Source organism: Canis lupus, chromosome 17 (genome assembly GCF_048164855.1).
Source record: "Canis lupus baileyi chromosome 17, mCanLup2.hap1, whole genome shotgun sequence".
Lineage (NCBI taxonomy): Eukaryota > Metazoa > Chordata > Mammalia > Carnivora > Canidae > Canis > Canis lupus.
This window is the reverse complement of record NC_132854.1, coordinates 54395665-54410560: the sequence shown is the minus strand read 5'-3', so window position 1 is coordinate 54410560 and position 14896 is coordinate 54395665. Positions and strand designations below refer to the sequence as shown.

At 37.1% G+C, this 14896-nt stretch overlaps 1 protein-coding gene across 15 annotated transcripts in view; it reads left to right on the top strand.

Annotated features, from left to right (window-relative positions):
• Positions 1-14896, top strand: part of CCDC122 (coiled-coil domain containing 122) — a 43670-nt gene that overhangs the window by 23257 nt on the left and 5517 nt on the right. For 2 of the 15 annotated variants that reach the window (XM_072782986.1, XM_072782987.1), the window contains exon 6: positions 5537-5571. The exons of the other annotated variants lie outside the window; for them this stretch is intronic. In XM_072782986.1, coding sequence (XP_072639087.1) covers positions 5537-5563 — 27 coding nt within the window. In that variant the 3' untranslated portion in view covers positions 5564-5571. The remainder of the gene's footprint in view (positions 1-5536; positions 5572-14896) is intronic. 15 annotated transcript variants of the gene reach the window in all.

The following is a 14896-nucleotide window of genomic DNA, read 5'->3' as shown; positions in this document are numbered from 1 at the left end:
GATAATGGATTTTTAAAATAGACTTTATTTTCTGGAGCAGTTTTAGGTTCATAGCAAAATTAAGCAGAAAGTATGGACAGTTCCCTTACCTCTTACTCTTGCCCACAGCCTCTCATATTACCAATATCCTTAACTAGAAACTGTGGACCTACATTGAAGCATCCTTATCACCCAGAGTCTATAGTTTACATTAGGATTCACTGTTGTCATTGTACTTATTATGGATTTTGACAAATGTAATGACATGTACCCATAATTTTTAAAAGATTTTATTCATTATTTGAGAGACAGAGAGGGCATGAGTGGGCAGGAGAGAGAGAAGTGGGCTCCCTGCTGAGAAGGGAGCACGATGAGGGCTGGATCCCAGGACCCTGAGATCATGAGCTGAGCCAAAGGCAGACACTTAGTCGACTGAACTACCTAGGTACCCCATGTACCCATAATTTTAGAATCATACAGAAGAATTTCCCTGCCCTAAAAATCCTCAGTGCCCTGTCTTTTCATCCTTCCCTCCCTACTAACCCCTGTCAACCACTGAGTTTTTTATTATCTCCATAATTTTGCTTTTTTACAAAATATCATGTAGTTGGAATCATACATTTTGTAGACTTTTTTTTTATATTAGCTTCTTTCACTTAGTAAAGTACACTTAAGGTTTCTCCCTGTCTTTTCATGCCTTGATAGAAGTTTTGGGGTGTGCGTGTGTGTGTGTGTGCGCGCTCACTAAATAATATTCCCTTGTCTGGAAATACCACAGTTTATTTATCCATTCACCTACTAAAAGATATCTTGGTTGCTTCCAAGTTTTGACAATTATGGATAAAGCTTCTATAAACATCTGTGTATAGGTTTTTATATGGACATAAGTTTGCAACTCCTTTGGCTAAATACCAAGGAGTGAAATTCTTAGGTTTATATGGTAAGCGTGTATTTAGTTTCCTTAGAAATCACTGAACTGTTTTCCAAAGTGGCTGCACCATTTTGCATTTTCACCAGCAATGAATTAAATTTCCTGTTGCTTCATATCCTTACCAGCATTTGGTGTTGTAAGGTTCCAGATTTAGTCCATTGAAATAGGTATGTGGTGGTATCTTTTATTTTAATTTTCATTGCCCTGGTGACATACGATTTGGAACCTCTTTTCATATGCTATTTACCATCTGTCTATCATTTTAGTGAGGTGTCCAATAAGGTCTTTGCCCCATTTTTAAATCTGATTTTTGTTGTGGAGTTTTAAGAGTTATTTGTATATTTGAATAATAGTCATTCATCAGATCTGGCTTTTTAAAATCTTTTCTCCTGATCTGTGGCTTCTCTTATCATTCTCTTGTGATAGTGTCTTTTATAGAGCTAGTTTTTAATTTTAATGAAGTCCAGCCTATCAATTATTTATATCATGGATTGTGCCTTGGTGTTACACCTAAAAAGTTATCACCTATATCCAAGATCATTTGGGTTTTCTCCTAAGTTATCTTCTAAGAGTCTTTGCATTTTATATTTAGGTCTGTGATTTACTTAAGTTACTTTTTGTGAAGGGTATAAAAAACGTCTTTATCTAGATTTATGTTTTTGCATGTGAAAGTCCAATTGTTTCAATACCACTTCTTAAAAAAAACTGTCTTTGCTTAATTGTATTACCTTTGCTTCTTTGTCAAAGATCAGTTGACTGTTTTTATGTGGGTCTCTTTCTGGCTCTGTATTTCTGTTACATTGATCTGTCTATTCTTTTACCAGTACCATGCTATCTTGATTACCACAACTTTACAGTAAGGTTTGAAGATGGATCGCATCAGTTTTCCAACTCTGTTCTTCTTTAATATTGTGTTGGCTATTCTAGGTCTTTTTCCTTGCCATGTAAACATTAGAATCAATTTATTGATACCTATAAAATAACTTGCTGAGGTTTTGATTGGGTTTGCATTGAATCTATAGGTCAAGTTGGAAAGAACTGACATGTTGGTTATATTGAGACTTTCTATACATGAACATGGAATATCTCTTCATTTGCTTAATTATTCTTTCATTTCTTTCATCAGAGTCTTACAGCTTAACTTATATAAATCCTATGCATATTTTGTTAGGCTTATATCTAAGTATTTCATTTGGGCCAATGCTAATGTAAATGGTATTGTGTTTTTCATTTCAAATTTTATTTGTTCACCATATAGGAAAATGATTGACTTTTGTAACATTACTTTTGTATCTTGCAACCTTGCTATAATTGATTATTAAGTTTTTAAAATTAGAAACAATAGAGGCCAATACAAATGAAAGGCATCATTAAATTGCTAATAGAAGAAAAATGTCAAGCAAGAATTCCATATTAATTCTATTATCTAATGAAAATATTTTTTTTAAATGAGGCTGAGACAATTTTCAGATAAAGCAAAGCTGATAGATTTTGCTTTCAGTTGACTTATACTACAAGAAAAACTAAAGAAAGTTCTTAAAGCTGAAATGAAATGTGAACAGACTGATTACCAGCAATGAAATGGAATCAGAAATCAAAAACTCCCAAAAAAACAAAAGTCCATGACCAGGTGGCTTCACAGGTGAATTCCACCAAACATTTAAAGAAAAGTTAGTATCTATTTGTCTCATACTTTTTCAAAGAATAGAAGAGGAAGGGGAACTTCTAAATTCATTCTGTGAGGTCAGAATTACCCTGATACCAAAACCAAATAAAGACACAGCAAAAAGAAAAAGAGAGAGAACTGCAGTTCTGATGACATAGATGCAAAAATCCTCAGCAAAATATTAGCAAACTGAATCCAACAATACGTTAAAAAATATTCACCACAATCAAGTGGGATTTATTTTCAGGATGCAGGTAGTCCAATATTTGAAAATCAATCAACATGATATATCACATCAATAAGAGAAAGGATAAAACCATATTATCATTTCAATAGATGAAGAAAAATCATCAACAAAGTACAACATCCATTCATTGATAAAAACCCTCAACAAAGTAGGTTTAGAGGGTAAATACCTCAACATAATAAAGGCCATAAATAAAAAACCCAGAGTTAACATCATACTCAATGATGAAAAATGGAGAGCTTTTCTCCTGAGGTCAAGAACAAGACAAGGATGTCTACTCTCACCATTTTCATTCAACATGTTCTCGAAGTCCTAGCCACAGCAATCAGACAAGATAAAGGAATAAAAGGCATCCAAATTGGTAGAGAAGAAGTAAACCTTTCACTATTTGCAGATGACATGATACTATATACACTATGTATAGAAAATCCTAAAAAAAAAAAAAAAGAAAGAAAACCCTAAAGACCACTAAAAAACTGCTAGAACTGATAAATGAATTCAGTAAGGTCACAGGATAAGAATCAATATATACAAATCTGTTGCATTTCTGTACACTAATAATGAAGCAATAGGAAGAGAAATTAAGAAAATAATCCCATTTATAATTGCACCAAAAATAATAAAATACCTAGGAATAAACTTAACCAAAGAGGTGAAAGACCTGTACTCTAAAAACTATAAAACACTGATGAAAGAAAGTGAAGATGACACAAAGAAATGGAAAGATATTCCATGCTCAAGGATGAAAGAACAAATATCATTACAATGTCTGTACTACCCAAATCAATCTACAGATTTAATGTAATCTCTATCAAAATACCAACAGCATTTTTCATAGAACTAGAACAAACAATCCTAAAATTTCTGTGGAACCACAAAAGACCTTAAATAGCCAAAGCAATCTTGAAAGCAAAAAAACAAAAGTGGACGTAGCATAATCCAGACTTCAAGTTATATTACAAAGCAGTAGTGTAGTACTGGCACAAAAATAGATGCATAAATCAATAGAGCAGAATAGAAAGTCCAGAGAATAAATCCACAATTGAAAGGTCAATTTATCTTTAACAAAGGAGGCAAGATTATGCAATGGGTAAAAGACAGTCTTTTCAACAAATGGTGCTAGGAAAACTGGATAGCTACATGCAAAAGAATGAAACAGGACCACTTTCTTTCACCATACACAAAAATAAACTTGAAATGGATTAAGGATTTCAATTGAGACCTGAAACCATAAAAATATTAGTAGAGAACACAGGCAGTACTTTCTTTGACATTGGCCTTAGCAACACTTTTCTAGGTATGTCTCCTGAGGCAAGTGAATCAAAAGAAAATACATGGGACTACATGAAAATAAAAGTCTTCTGCACAGCAAAGGAAATAACAAAACTAAAAGGCAACCTATAGAATGGGAGGAGATATTTTCAAATGACATATCTGCTAAAGGGTTAGTACCCAAAATATATAAAGAACTTATAAAACTTAACACCCAAAAACTAAATAATCCAATTAAAAAATGGGCAGAAGATGTGAACAGACATTTCTCCAAAGAAGACCTATAGATAGCGAACAGACACACAAAAAGATGCTCATCATCACTTATTTATCATTGGGGAAATGCAAATCAAAACTATGATCAGATATCACCTCACACCTGTCAGAATGGCTAAAATCAACAATACAAGAAACAACAGGTGTTGGCAAGAATGTACAGAAAAAGGAACCCTTGTGTACTATTGGTGGGAATGCAAACTGGTGCAACCTCATGGAAAACAGTATGGAGGTTCCTCAAAAGGTTGAAAATAGAACCACCCTATGATCCAGCAATCACACTACTGGATGTTTACCCCAAGAATACAAGAACACTAATTCAAAGAGTTACATGCCCCTATGTTTATAGCAGCATTATTTATAATAACCATATGGAAGCAGCCCAAGTGCCCATCAGTTGATGAATAGATAAAGAAGAATTGCATACAATTTATAATGGAATATTATTCAGCTGTAAAAAAGAATGAAATCTTGCTATTTGCAATAATATGGATAGAGCTAGAGAGTATTATTCTAAGCAAAATAGAGAAAGACAAATACCGTATGATTTCATTTATATGTGGAATTTAAGAAACAAAACAAGGAAGGGGAAAGAAAGGAAGAGAGATGGAGGGGAAGAGAAATCAAGAAACATATTCTTAATTACAGAGAACAAACTAATGGTTACCAGATGGGGAAGTGGGTGGGAGGAGGGGTGAGATAGTTGATGAGGATGAAGGAAGGCACTTGTGATGAGCACAGGATGATATATGGTAGTACTGAATCACTGTGTTGTACACCAGAAACTAATACAACACTGCATAGTAACTAACTGGAATTAAAATAAAAAATAAAAAAAGAAAGCTGGTTGTGGCTGTATTAATATCAAGTAGATTTCAGAATATGGACTCCTAAGTTGAAAAGAGTCAGTCAATTAATAAAAAAGGAATAATAATACTAAATGTGAATTTACCTTATCAGAGTTTCAAAATACGTAAGTAGAAACTGACAGAACTAAAAAGAAAAAGAGACAAATCTACAATCACATTGGAGATTTTAACAACTTTTTTGAATTATTGATAGAACAATAGAGAAAATCAGTAAACATATAGAAAATTTGAACAACTTGCCTACTAACTTAATTAATATTTATAAAATGCAACTATTGATTGTACTTTATTTTCAGGTGCACATGGAACATTCAACAAGATAATATACTAGGTAATAAGTTTCAAAGAATTTTTTTTAATTTATTTTTTATTGGTGTTCAATTTACTAACATACAGAATAACCCCCAGTGCCCGTCACCCATTCACTCCCACCCCCCGCCCTCCTTCCCTTCCACCACCCCTAGTTCGTTTCCCAGAGTTAGCAGTCTTTACGTTCTGTCTCCCTTTCTGATATTTCCCACACATTTCTTCCCCCTTCCCTTATATTCCCTTTCACTATTATTTATATTCCCCAAATTAATGAGAACATATAATGTTTGTCCTTCTCCGACTGGCTTAATTCACTCAGCATAATACCCTCCAGTTCCATCCACATTGAAGCAAATGGTGGGTATTTGTCATTTCTAATAGCTGAGTAATATTCCATTGTATACATAAACCACATCTTCTTTATCCATTCATCTTTCGATGGACACCGAGGCTCCTTCCACAGTTTGGCTATCGTGGCCATTGCTGCTATAAACATCGCGGTGCAGGTGTCCCGGCATTTCATTGCATTTGTATCTTTGGGGTAAATCCCCAACAGTGCAATTGCTGGGTCGTAGGGCAGGTATATTTTTAACTGATTGAGGAACCTCCACACAGTTTTCCAGAGTGGCTGCACCAGTTCACATTCCCACCAACAGTGTATGAGGGTTCCCTTTTCTCCACATCCTCTCCAACATTTGTGGTTTCCTGCCTTGTTAATTTTCCCCATTCTCACTGGTGTGAGGTGGTATCTCATTGTGGTTTTGATTTGTATTTCCCTGATGGCAAGTGATGCAGAGCATTTTCTCATGTGCATGTTGGCCATGTCTATGTCTTCCTCTGTGAGATTTCTGTTCATGTCTTTTGCCCATTTCATGATTGGATTGTTTGTTTCTTTGGTGTTGAGTTTAAGAAGTTCTTTATAGATCTTGGAAACTAGCCCTTTATCTGATATGTCATTTGCAAATATCTTCTCCCATTCTGTAGGTTGTCTTTGAGTTTTGTTGACTGTATCCTTTGCTGTGCAAAAGCTTCTTATCTTGATGAAGTCCCAATAGTTCATTTTTGCTTTTGTTTCTTTTGCCTTCGTGGATGTATCTTGCAAGAAGTTACTGTGGCCGAGTTCAAAAAGGGTGTTGCCTGTGTTCTTCTCTAGGATTTTGATGGAATCTTGTCTCACATTTAGATCTTTCATCCATTTTGAGTTTATCTTTGTGTATGGTGAAAGAGAGTGGTCTAGTTTCATTCTTCTGCATGTGGATGTCCAATTTTCCCAGCACCATTTATTGAAGAGACTGTCTTTCTTCCAGTGGATAGTCTTTCCTCCTTTATCGAATATTAGTTGCCCATAAAGTTCAGGGTCCACTTCTGGATTCTCTATTCTGTTCCACTGATCTATGTGTCTGTTTTTGTGCCAGTACCACACTGTCTTGATGACCACAGCTTTGTAGTACAACCTGAAATCTGGCATTGTGATGCCCCCAGATATGGTTTTCTTTTTTAAAATTCCCCTGGTTATTCGGGGTCTTTTCTGATTCCACACAAATCTTAAAATAATTTGTTCTAACTCTCTGAAGAAAGTCCATGGTATTTTGATAGGGATTGCATTAAACGTGTATATTGCCCTGGGTAACATTGACATTTTCACAATATTAATTCTGCCAATCCATGAGCATGGAATATTTTTCCATCTCTTTGTGTCTTCCTCAATTTCTTTCAGAAGTGTTCTATAGTTTTGAGGGTATAGATCCTTTATATCTTTGGTTAGGTTTATTCCTAGGTATCTTATGCTTTTGGGTGCAATTATAAATGGGATTGACTCCTTAATTTCTCTTTCTTCAGTCTCATTGTTAGTGTATAGAAATGCCACTGACTTCTGGGCATTGATTTTGTATCCTGCCATGCTACCGAATTGCTGTATGAGTTCTAGCAATCTTGGGGTGGAGACTTTTGGGTTTTCTATGTAGAGTATCATGTCATCGGCGAAGAGGGAGAGTTTGACTTCTTCTTTGCCAATTTGAATGCCTTTAATGTCTTTTTGTTGTCTGATTGCTGAGGCTAGGACTTCCAGTACTATGTTGAACAGCAGTGGTGAGAGTGGACATCCCTGTCTTGTTCCTGATCTTAGGGGAAAGGCTCCCAGTGCTTCCCCATTGAGAATGATATTTGCTGTGGGCTTTTCATAGATGGCTTTTAAGATGTCGAGGAATGTTCCCTCTATCCCTACACTCTGAAGAGTTTTGATCAGGAATGGATGCTGTATTTTGTCAAATGCTTTCTCTGCATCCAATGAGAGGATCATATGGTTCTTGGTTTTTCTCTTGCTGATATGATGAATCACATTGATTGTTTTACGGGTATTGAACCAGCCTTGTGTCCCAGGGATAAATCCTACTTGGTCATGGTGAATAATTTTCTTAATGTACTGTTGGATCCTATTGGCCAGTATCTTGTTGAGAATTTTTGCATCCATGTTCATCAGGGATATTGGTCTGTAATTCTCCTTTTTGGTGGGGTCTTTGTCTGGTTTTGGAATTAAGGTGATGCTGGCCTCATAGAACGAATTTGGAAGTACTCCATCTCTTTCTATCTTTCCAAACAGCTTTAGGAGAATAGGTATGGTTTCTTCTTTAAACGTTTGATAAAATTCCCCTGGGAAGCCATCTGGCCCTGGACTCTTGTGTCTTGGGAGGTTTTTGATGACTGCTTCAATTTCCTCCCTGGTTATTGGCCTGTTCAGGTTTTCTATTTCTTCCTGTTCCAGTTTTGGTAGTTTGTGGCTTTCCAGGAATGCGTCCATTTCTTCTAGATTGCCTAATTTATTGGCGTATAGCTGTTCATAATATGTTTTTAAAATCGTTTGTATTTCCTTGGTGTTGGTAGTGATCTCTCCTTTCTCATTCATGATTTTATTAATTTGAGTCTTCTCTCTCTTCTTTTTAGTAAGGCTGGCTAATGGTTTATCTATCTTGTTAATTATTTCAAAGAACCAACTCCTGGTTTTGTTGATCTGTTCCACAGTTCTTCTGGTCTCGATTTCGTTGAGTTCTGCTCGAATCTTTATTAACTCCCTTCTTCTCTTGGGTGTAGGATCTATTTGCTGTTTTTTCTCTAGCTCCTTTATGTGTAAGGTTAGCTTTTGTATTTGAGTTCTTTCCAGTTTTTGAATGGATGCTTGTATTGCGATGTATTTCCCCCTTAGGACTGCTTTTGCTGCATCCCAAAGATTTTGAACGGTTGTATCTTCATTCTCATTAGTTTCCATGAATCTTTTTAATTCTTCCTTAATTTCCTGGTTGACCCTTTTATCTTTTAGCAGGATGGTCCTTAACCTCCACGTGTTTGAGGTCCTTCCAAACTTCTTGTTGTGATTTAGTTCTAATTTCAAGGCATTATGGTCTGAGAATATGCAGGGGACAATCCCAATCTTTTGGTATCGGTTCAGACCCGATTTGTGACCCAATATGTGGTCTATTCTGGAGAAAGTTCCATGTGCGCTTGAGAAGAATGTGTATTCAGTTGAGTTTGGATGTAAAGTTATGTAGATATCTGTGAAATCCATCTGGTCCAGTGTATCATTTAAAGCTCTCGTTTCTTTGGAGATGTTGTGCTTAGAAGACCTATCGAGTATAGAAAGAGCTAGATTGAAGTCACCAAGTATAAGTGTATTATTATCTAAGTATTTCTTCACTTTGGTTAATAATTGATTGATATATTTGGCAGCTCCCACATTCGGGGCATATATATTGAGGATTGTTAAGTCCTCTTGTTGAATAGATCCTTTAAGTATGATATAGTGTCCCTCTTCATCTCTCACTACAGTCTTTGGGGTAAATTTTAGTTTATCTGATATAAGGATGGCTACCCCTGCTTCCTTTTGAGGACCTTTCGAATGGTAAATGGTTCTCCAACCTTTTATTTTCAGGCTGTAGGTGTCCTTCTGTCTAAAATGAGTCTCTTGTAGACAGCAAATAGATGGGTCCTGCTTTTTTATCCAGTCTGAAACCCTGCGCCTTTTGATGGGGTCATTAAGCCCGTTCACATTCAGAGTTACTATTGAGAGATATGAGTTTAGTGTCATCATGATATGTATTCAGTCCTTGTTTTTGTGGACTGTTCCACTGAACTTCTTCTTAAAGGGGAATTTTAAGAGTCCCCCTTAAAATTTCTTGCAGAGCTGGTTTGGAGGTCACATATTCTTTTAGTTGCTGCCTGTCTTGGAAGCTCTTTATCTCTCCTTCCATTTTGAATGAGAGCCTTGCTGGATAAAGTATTCTTGGTTGCATGTTCTTTTCATTTAGGACCCTGAATATATCCTGCCAGCCCTTTCTGGCCTGCCAGGTCTCTGTGGAGAGGTCTGCTGTTACCCTAATACTCCTCCCCATAAAAGTCAGGGATTTCTTGTCTCTTGCTGCTTTAAGGATCTTCTCTTTATCTTTGGAATTTGCAAGCTTCACTATTAAATGTCGAGGTGTTGAACGGTTTTTATTGATTTTAGGGGGGGGATCTCTCTATTTCCTGGATCTGAATGCCTGTTTCCCTTCCCAGGTTAGGAAAGTTTTCAGCTAGAATTTGTTCAAATACATATTCTGGCCCTCTGTCCCTTTCGGCGCCCTCGGGAACCCCAATTAAATGTAGGTTTTTCTTTCTCAGGCTGTCGTTTATTTCCCTTAATCTATCCTCATGGTCTTTTAATTGTTTGTCTCTTTTTTCCTCAGTTTCCCTCTTTGCTATCAACTTGTCTTCTATGTCACTCACTCGTTCTTCCACCTCGTTAACCCTCGTCGTTAGGACTTCTAGTTTGGATTGCATCTCATTCAATTGATTTTTAATTTCTGCCTGATTAGCTCTAAATTCTGCAGTCATGAAGTCTCTTGAGTCCTTTATACTTTTTTCTAGAGCCACCAGTAGCTGTATAATAGTGCTTCTGAATTGGCTTTCTGACATTGAATTGTAATCCAGATTTTGTAACTCTGTGGGAGAGAGGACTGTTTCTGATTCTTTCTTTTGAGGTGAGGTTTTCCTTCTAGTCATTTTGCTCAGCGCAGAGTGGCCAAAAGCAAGTTGTATTGGGAATAAGAGAAAAAGAGAGGAAAGAAAGAAGGAAAGAAAAGAGAAAGAGAAAAAAAAGGGAAGAAAAAAAAACGAAAAAAAAAAGAGAAGAAAAAGAGAAAGAAAAAGAAAGGAGAAAAAAAAAGGTGGGGGAAGGAAACAAATCAAAAAGCAAAACAAAACAGAACAAAACAAAACAAAACAAAAAAAGAACCACCGGGGAGTATCTTCTGATTCTGTATACTTTAAGTCCCTTTGCTTCTCCTGGAAGTTGTCAGTCTAGCTGGTGTTCTCGGGGAGGGGCCTGTTGTGCTGATTTTCAGGTGTTAGCACTTGGGGGAGCTGCTGTGCCCCTGCCTGGTGCAGGGCTCAGTGGGGGTTGTTTACCCCGTGAGGCCGCAGGAGGAACAGCCCCAGTGGCGGGGCAGCTCTGGAAACCTGGATTCAGCTCCGGCAGGAACTCCGTCTGCAGGGCCTGGAGGCTCCGGGCCGGTCCGCTGATCTGCTCAGCTGGGGCAGGAGCGTCCTCGCTGTCCTGGGCCCTCCCGGCCTCTGCCTGTCCCGGGGGAGGCGGGATCCTGGGCTGTGTCCCGGCGCCCTGTGCTCCGGGTCCTGCGCTGTTGGATTCGCGCTCCCGGGCCGCGCAGCCCCCTCCGCGGAGCTGCCGCCCGAGCCCCCTGAGCTGCTCCTGGAACCGCGCAGGCCCCTCTGCACGGAGCCTCTTCCTCTGCCCGAGCCCCTCCGAGCTACTCCCGTCCCGCAGCCCCCTCTGTGGAGCCGCCGCCCGAGCTCCTCCGAGCTGCTCCGGGTCCCGCTGTGCGCGCTGCAGCCCTTAGGGAGCTCGGCGCACTCTCCTGGGCGCGCAGTTGCTCTGTTACTGTTCCAGGGAGCCCGCGGGCATCCCCTTCCTCCTGGGTCCTGCTCCACCTCCCCGGGAGCCCCTTTCCGCCCGGGAAGGTCGGTGCAGCTCCTGCTCCTCCGGGACGGGGCTCTCCTGTCCTGGGGACACTTGCCCCGGCCTCAGCCCGGCTCCTCACGGGGCCCCTCCCCCTTGGAGGCCTTTGTTTCTTTACTTCTTTTTCCCCGTCTTCCTACCTTGATAGAAGCGTGAACTCTTCTCACTGTTGCATTCCAGCTGGTCTCTCTTTAAATCTCAGGCCGAATTCATAGATTTTCAGGATGATTGGAAGGTTTTCTAGGTAATTTGGTGGAGACAGGTGATTTGGAGACCCTACTCTTCCGCCATCTTGCTCCTCCCCCTTTCAAAGAATTTGATACTCTTAAAAACAGAAGAATTCAATTAGAAATCAATAGCCATAAAATGGCTACAAAATACTAAATATTTCAAAATTGAGCATTATAATTCTAAATAACCCATGAGTCAAGAAATCACAAGAGTTGGAAAATATTTGAAATTCAATGATAATGAAAACACATTTGAAAAATTGTGAGTTGTAATTAAAGCAGTGTTTAGAGGAAACTTTACATATTTAAATGCCTATATTAGAAAAGAAAATAAGCTTTAAAAGTAATTATTTAGGTTTCTACTGTAAGACACTAGGAATATAAAAATAAATTCAGCCAAAATCAACTGGAAAAAATGAAATAATAAATAGCAGAAATCATTAGAAAACAGAAAACAACAGGAGAGAAAGTTAAAAAAACTAAAACTGAAATGACTAATACAATTGATAAACCATAGCAATATGGATCAAGAAAAGAAAGAAAACAGTAGAGACACTACTTCAGGTCCTGTAGACTAATAAAGGTGATAAAAACCTATTATGAACAATTATATGTCAATAAATTTGACAACTTAAATGAAATGGACAAATTTTTAGAAAAACACATATATAACCAACAGAAGAAATTATATGTTTAGGCCTATGATCCATTTCAAGTTAAGCTTTGTAAATAGTTGAAGTAAGAATCAATGAAATTGAATTTATTAGGGCACCTGGGTGGCTCAGTGGTTGAGCATCTGCCTTTGGCTCAGGGCGTGATCCTGGAGTCCTGGGACATCAGGCTCCCCGCAGAAAGCCTGCTTCTCCCCTCTGCCTGTGTCTCTGCCTCTCTCTGTGTCTCTCTTATGAATAAATAAATAAAATCTTTAAAAAAAGAAATAAGAAATTGAATTTATCAGTAAAACCTTCCCCATAAGAAAAACTTCAGACTGACATGTCATTACTGGTGAATTCTATCAAATATTCAAAGAAGAATTAACACTCAGTCTATACAAACTCAGACAATGGAAGAGGGAACTCTTCCCAACTCATTTGAGGAGGCCAGAATAACCCTGATATAAAAAAAACAAACAAAAGTGACATTACCAGAAAAGAAATTAGAGACCAATGTCCTTTATGAGCATAGATGCAAAAGTCCCTCATGAAATATTTTCAAATTGAGTTCAAATATGTGTGTGTGTGTGTGTGTGTGTATAGAGAGAAAGTTTTGATTTTTACCGTTCAAAAGTAAATAATGTAATTCAGTACATTTACAAAATCAAACGAGTTAAAAAGAAATAATCAACTATTTAATAGTTGCAGGAATAGCATTTAGACAAAATTCAACATCCATTCATAATAACAACTCTCAGCAAATTAAGAATAGAAGGAAATTTTCTCAACCTGATTAAGGGCATCTATAACACAACTTACAGCTATCAACATATTTACTGTAAAACGTTGAATGGTTTTCCCCTGAAGATTGGAAACAAGGCAAAGGTATATTACCCTACCTCTTCTATGTAACATTATATTAGAGGTCCTAATTATTGCTATAAGACCAGAGAAAATAGGGTATAATGATTGAAAGACATAAAATTATGTTTACAGACAGCATGATTGCTTATGTAGAAAATCCTAAGGAATCTACAAAAAGACTAATAAGTCAAATTAGTAAGGTCACAGGATAAGAGGTTAAGATAAAAAATCATTTGTATTTCTATATAGATTTCATGTAGTAGCAACAAACAACTGGAAGGTGAGATGAGTAAAAGATATGAGAGACTCCTAACTCTGGGAAATGAACAAGGGGTAGTGGAAAGGGAGGTGGGTGGGGGGTTGGGGGTGACTGGGTGACAAGCACTGAGGGGGGACCTTGACGGAAGGAGCACTGGGTGATATGCTATATGTTGGCAAATTGAACTCCAATAAAACAAACAAATAAGTCAATAAATAAATAAGAAAACTCTTCATTGATGCTAAAAAAACCAAAATATTTGCTAAAAAATTTTATGAAAAATCTATAAAACGTCTACAATAATAATATTAATAAATAAAAGACCACTAAACAGATGGAATGATACATTATGTTCATGATCTATAAAACTCAGTAACTTATCTATAAAACTCAATCAACTTTTCCAAAAAATGATCTATAGGTTACATACCATTTTATAAAAAAATCTCAGTAGGTATTTTTTGTAGAAATTGACAAGCTTTTCTAAAATTTATATGCATATGCAAAGGATTTAGTTAGCCAAAACAAACTTGAAAAAGAAGAATAAAGTTATAATATTTGCTCAGATATTAAAATTTATTATGAATCTACAATTATTAAGAAGGAATAAATAAATGGCCCAATGGAACCAAATACAGTTCAAAAATCAATCACACTTGATCAATTTGACAAAGATGTTAAGATAATTCTATGAAGAAACAAAAGCCTTACCATAAATGATGCTGGAACAACTGGATATCTGTCTGGAAATGATGAACCCCTATGCCTACTTCACAACATGTAACACTGCATTTGAAATAGAAATCTAAACATAAAAGCTAAAACTGTAAAGCTTCTTAAAAAAAAATAGGAGAATATCTTCATTAAGATTTGGGTTAAGCAAAGATTTCTTAGAATTCAATGGAAAAAAATAATACATTGAATCTTAACTTTGAAACCTCATTCTAAAAAACACTATCAAAAAATGAAAAGACAGAGGTGCCTGGGTGGCTCAATCAGGCATCCAATTCTTGATTTTGGCTCAGGTCATGCATGATCTTAGAGTTGTGAGCCCCATGCCCAATGCGGAGCCTGCTTAGGATTCTACTTATGCCCCCCACCTACCTGCCTAAAAAAACAAAACAAAACAAAATGAAAAGACAAAATCATAGAAGTAAAAATATTTGCAATACAATAGAGCTGAGACAAGACTTATATCAAGGGCCTATATAAAGAACTCTTGTAATACATTTTAAAAATGGGTAAAAGATGTAAATAGAAACTTTACAGAAGACATAGGATGGCCAGTAAGTACATGAAAAGATGCTCAGCATCTTTAACCACCAAGGAAACGAAAA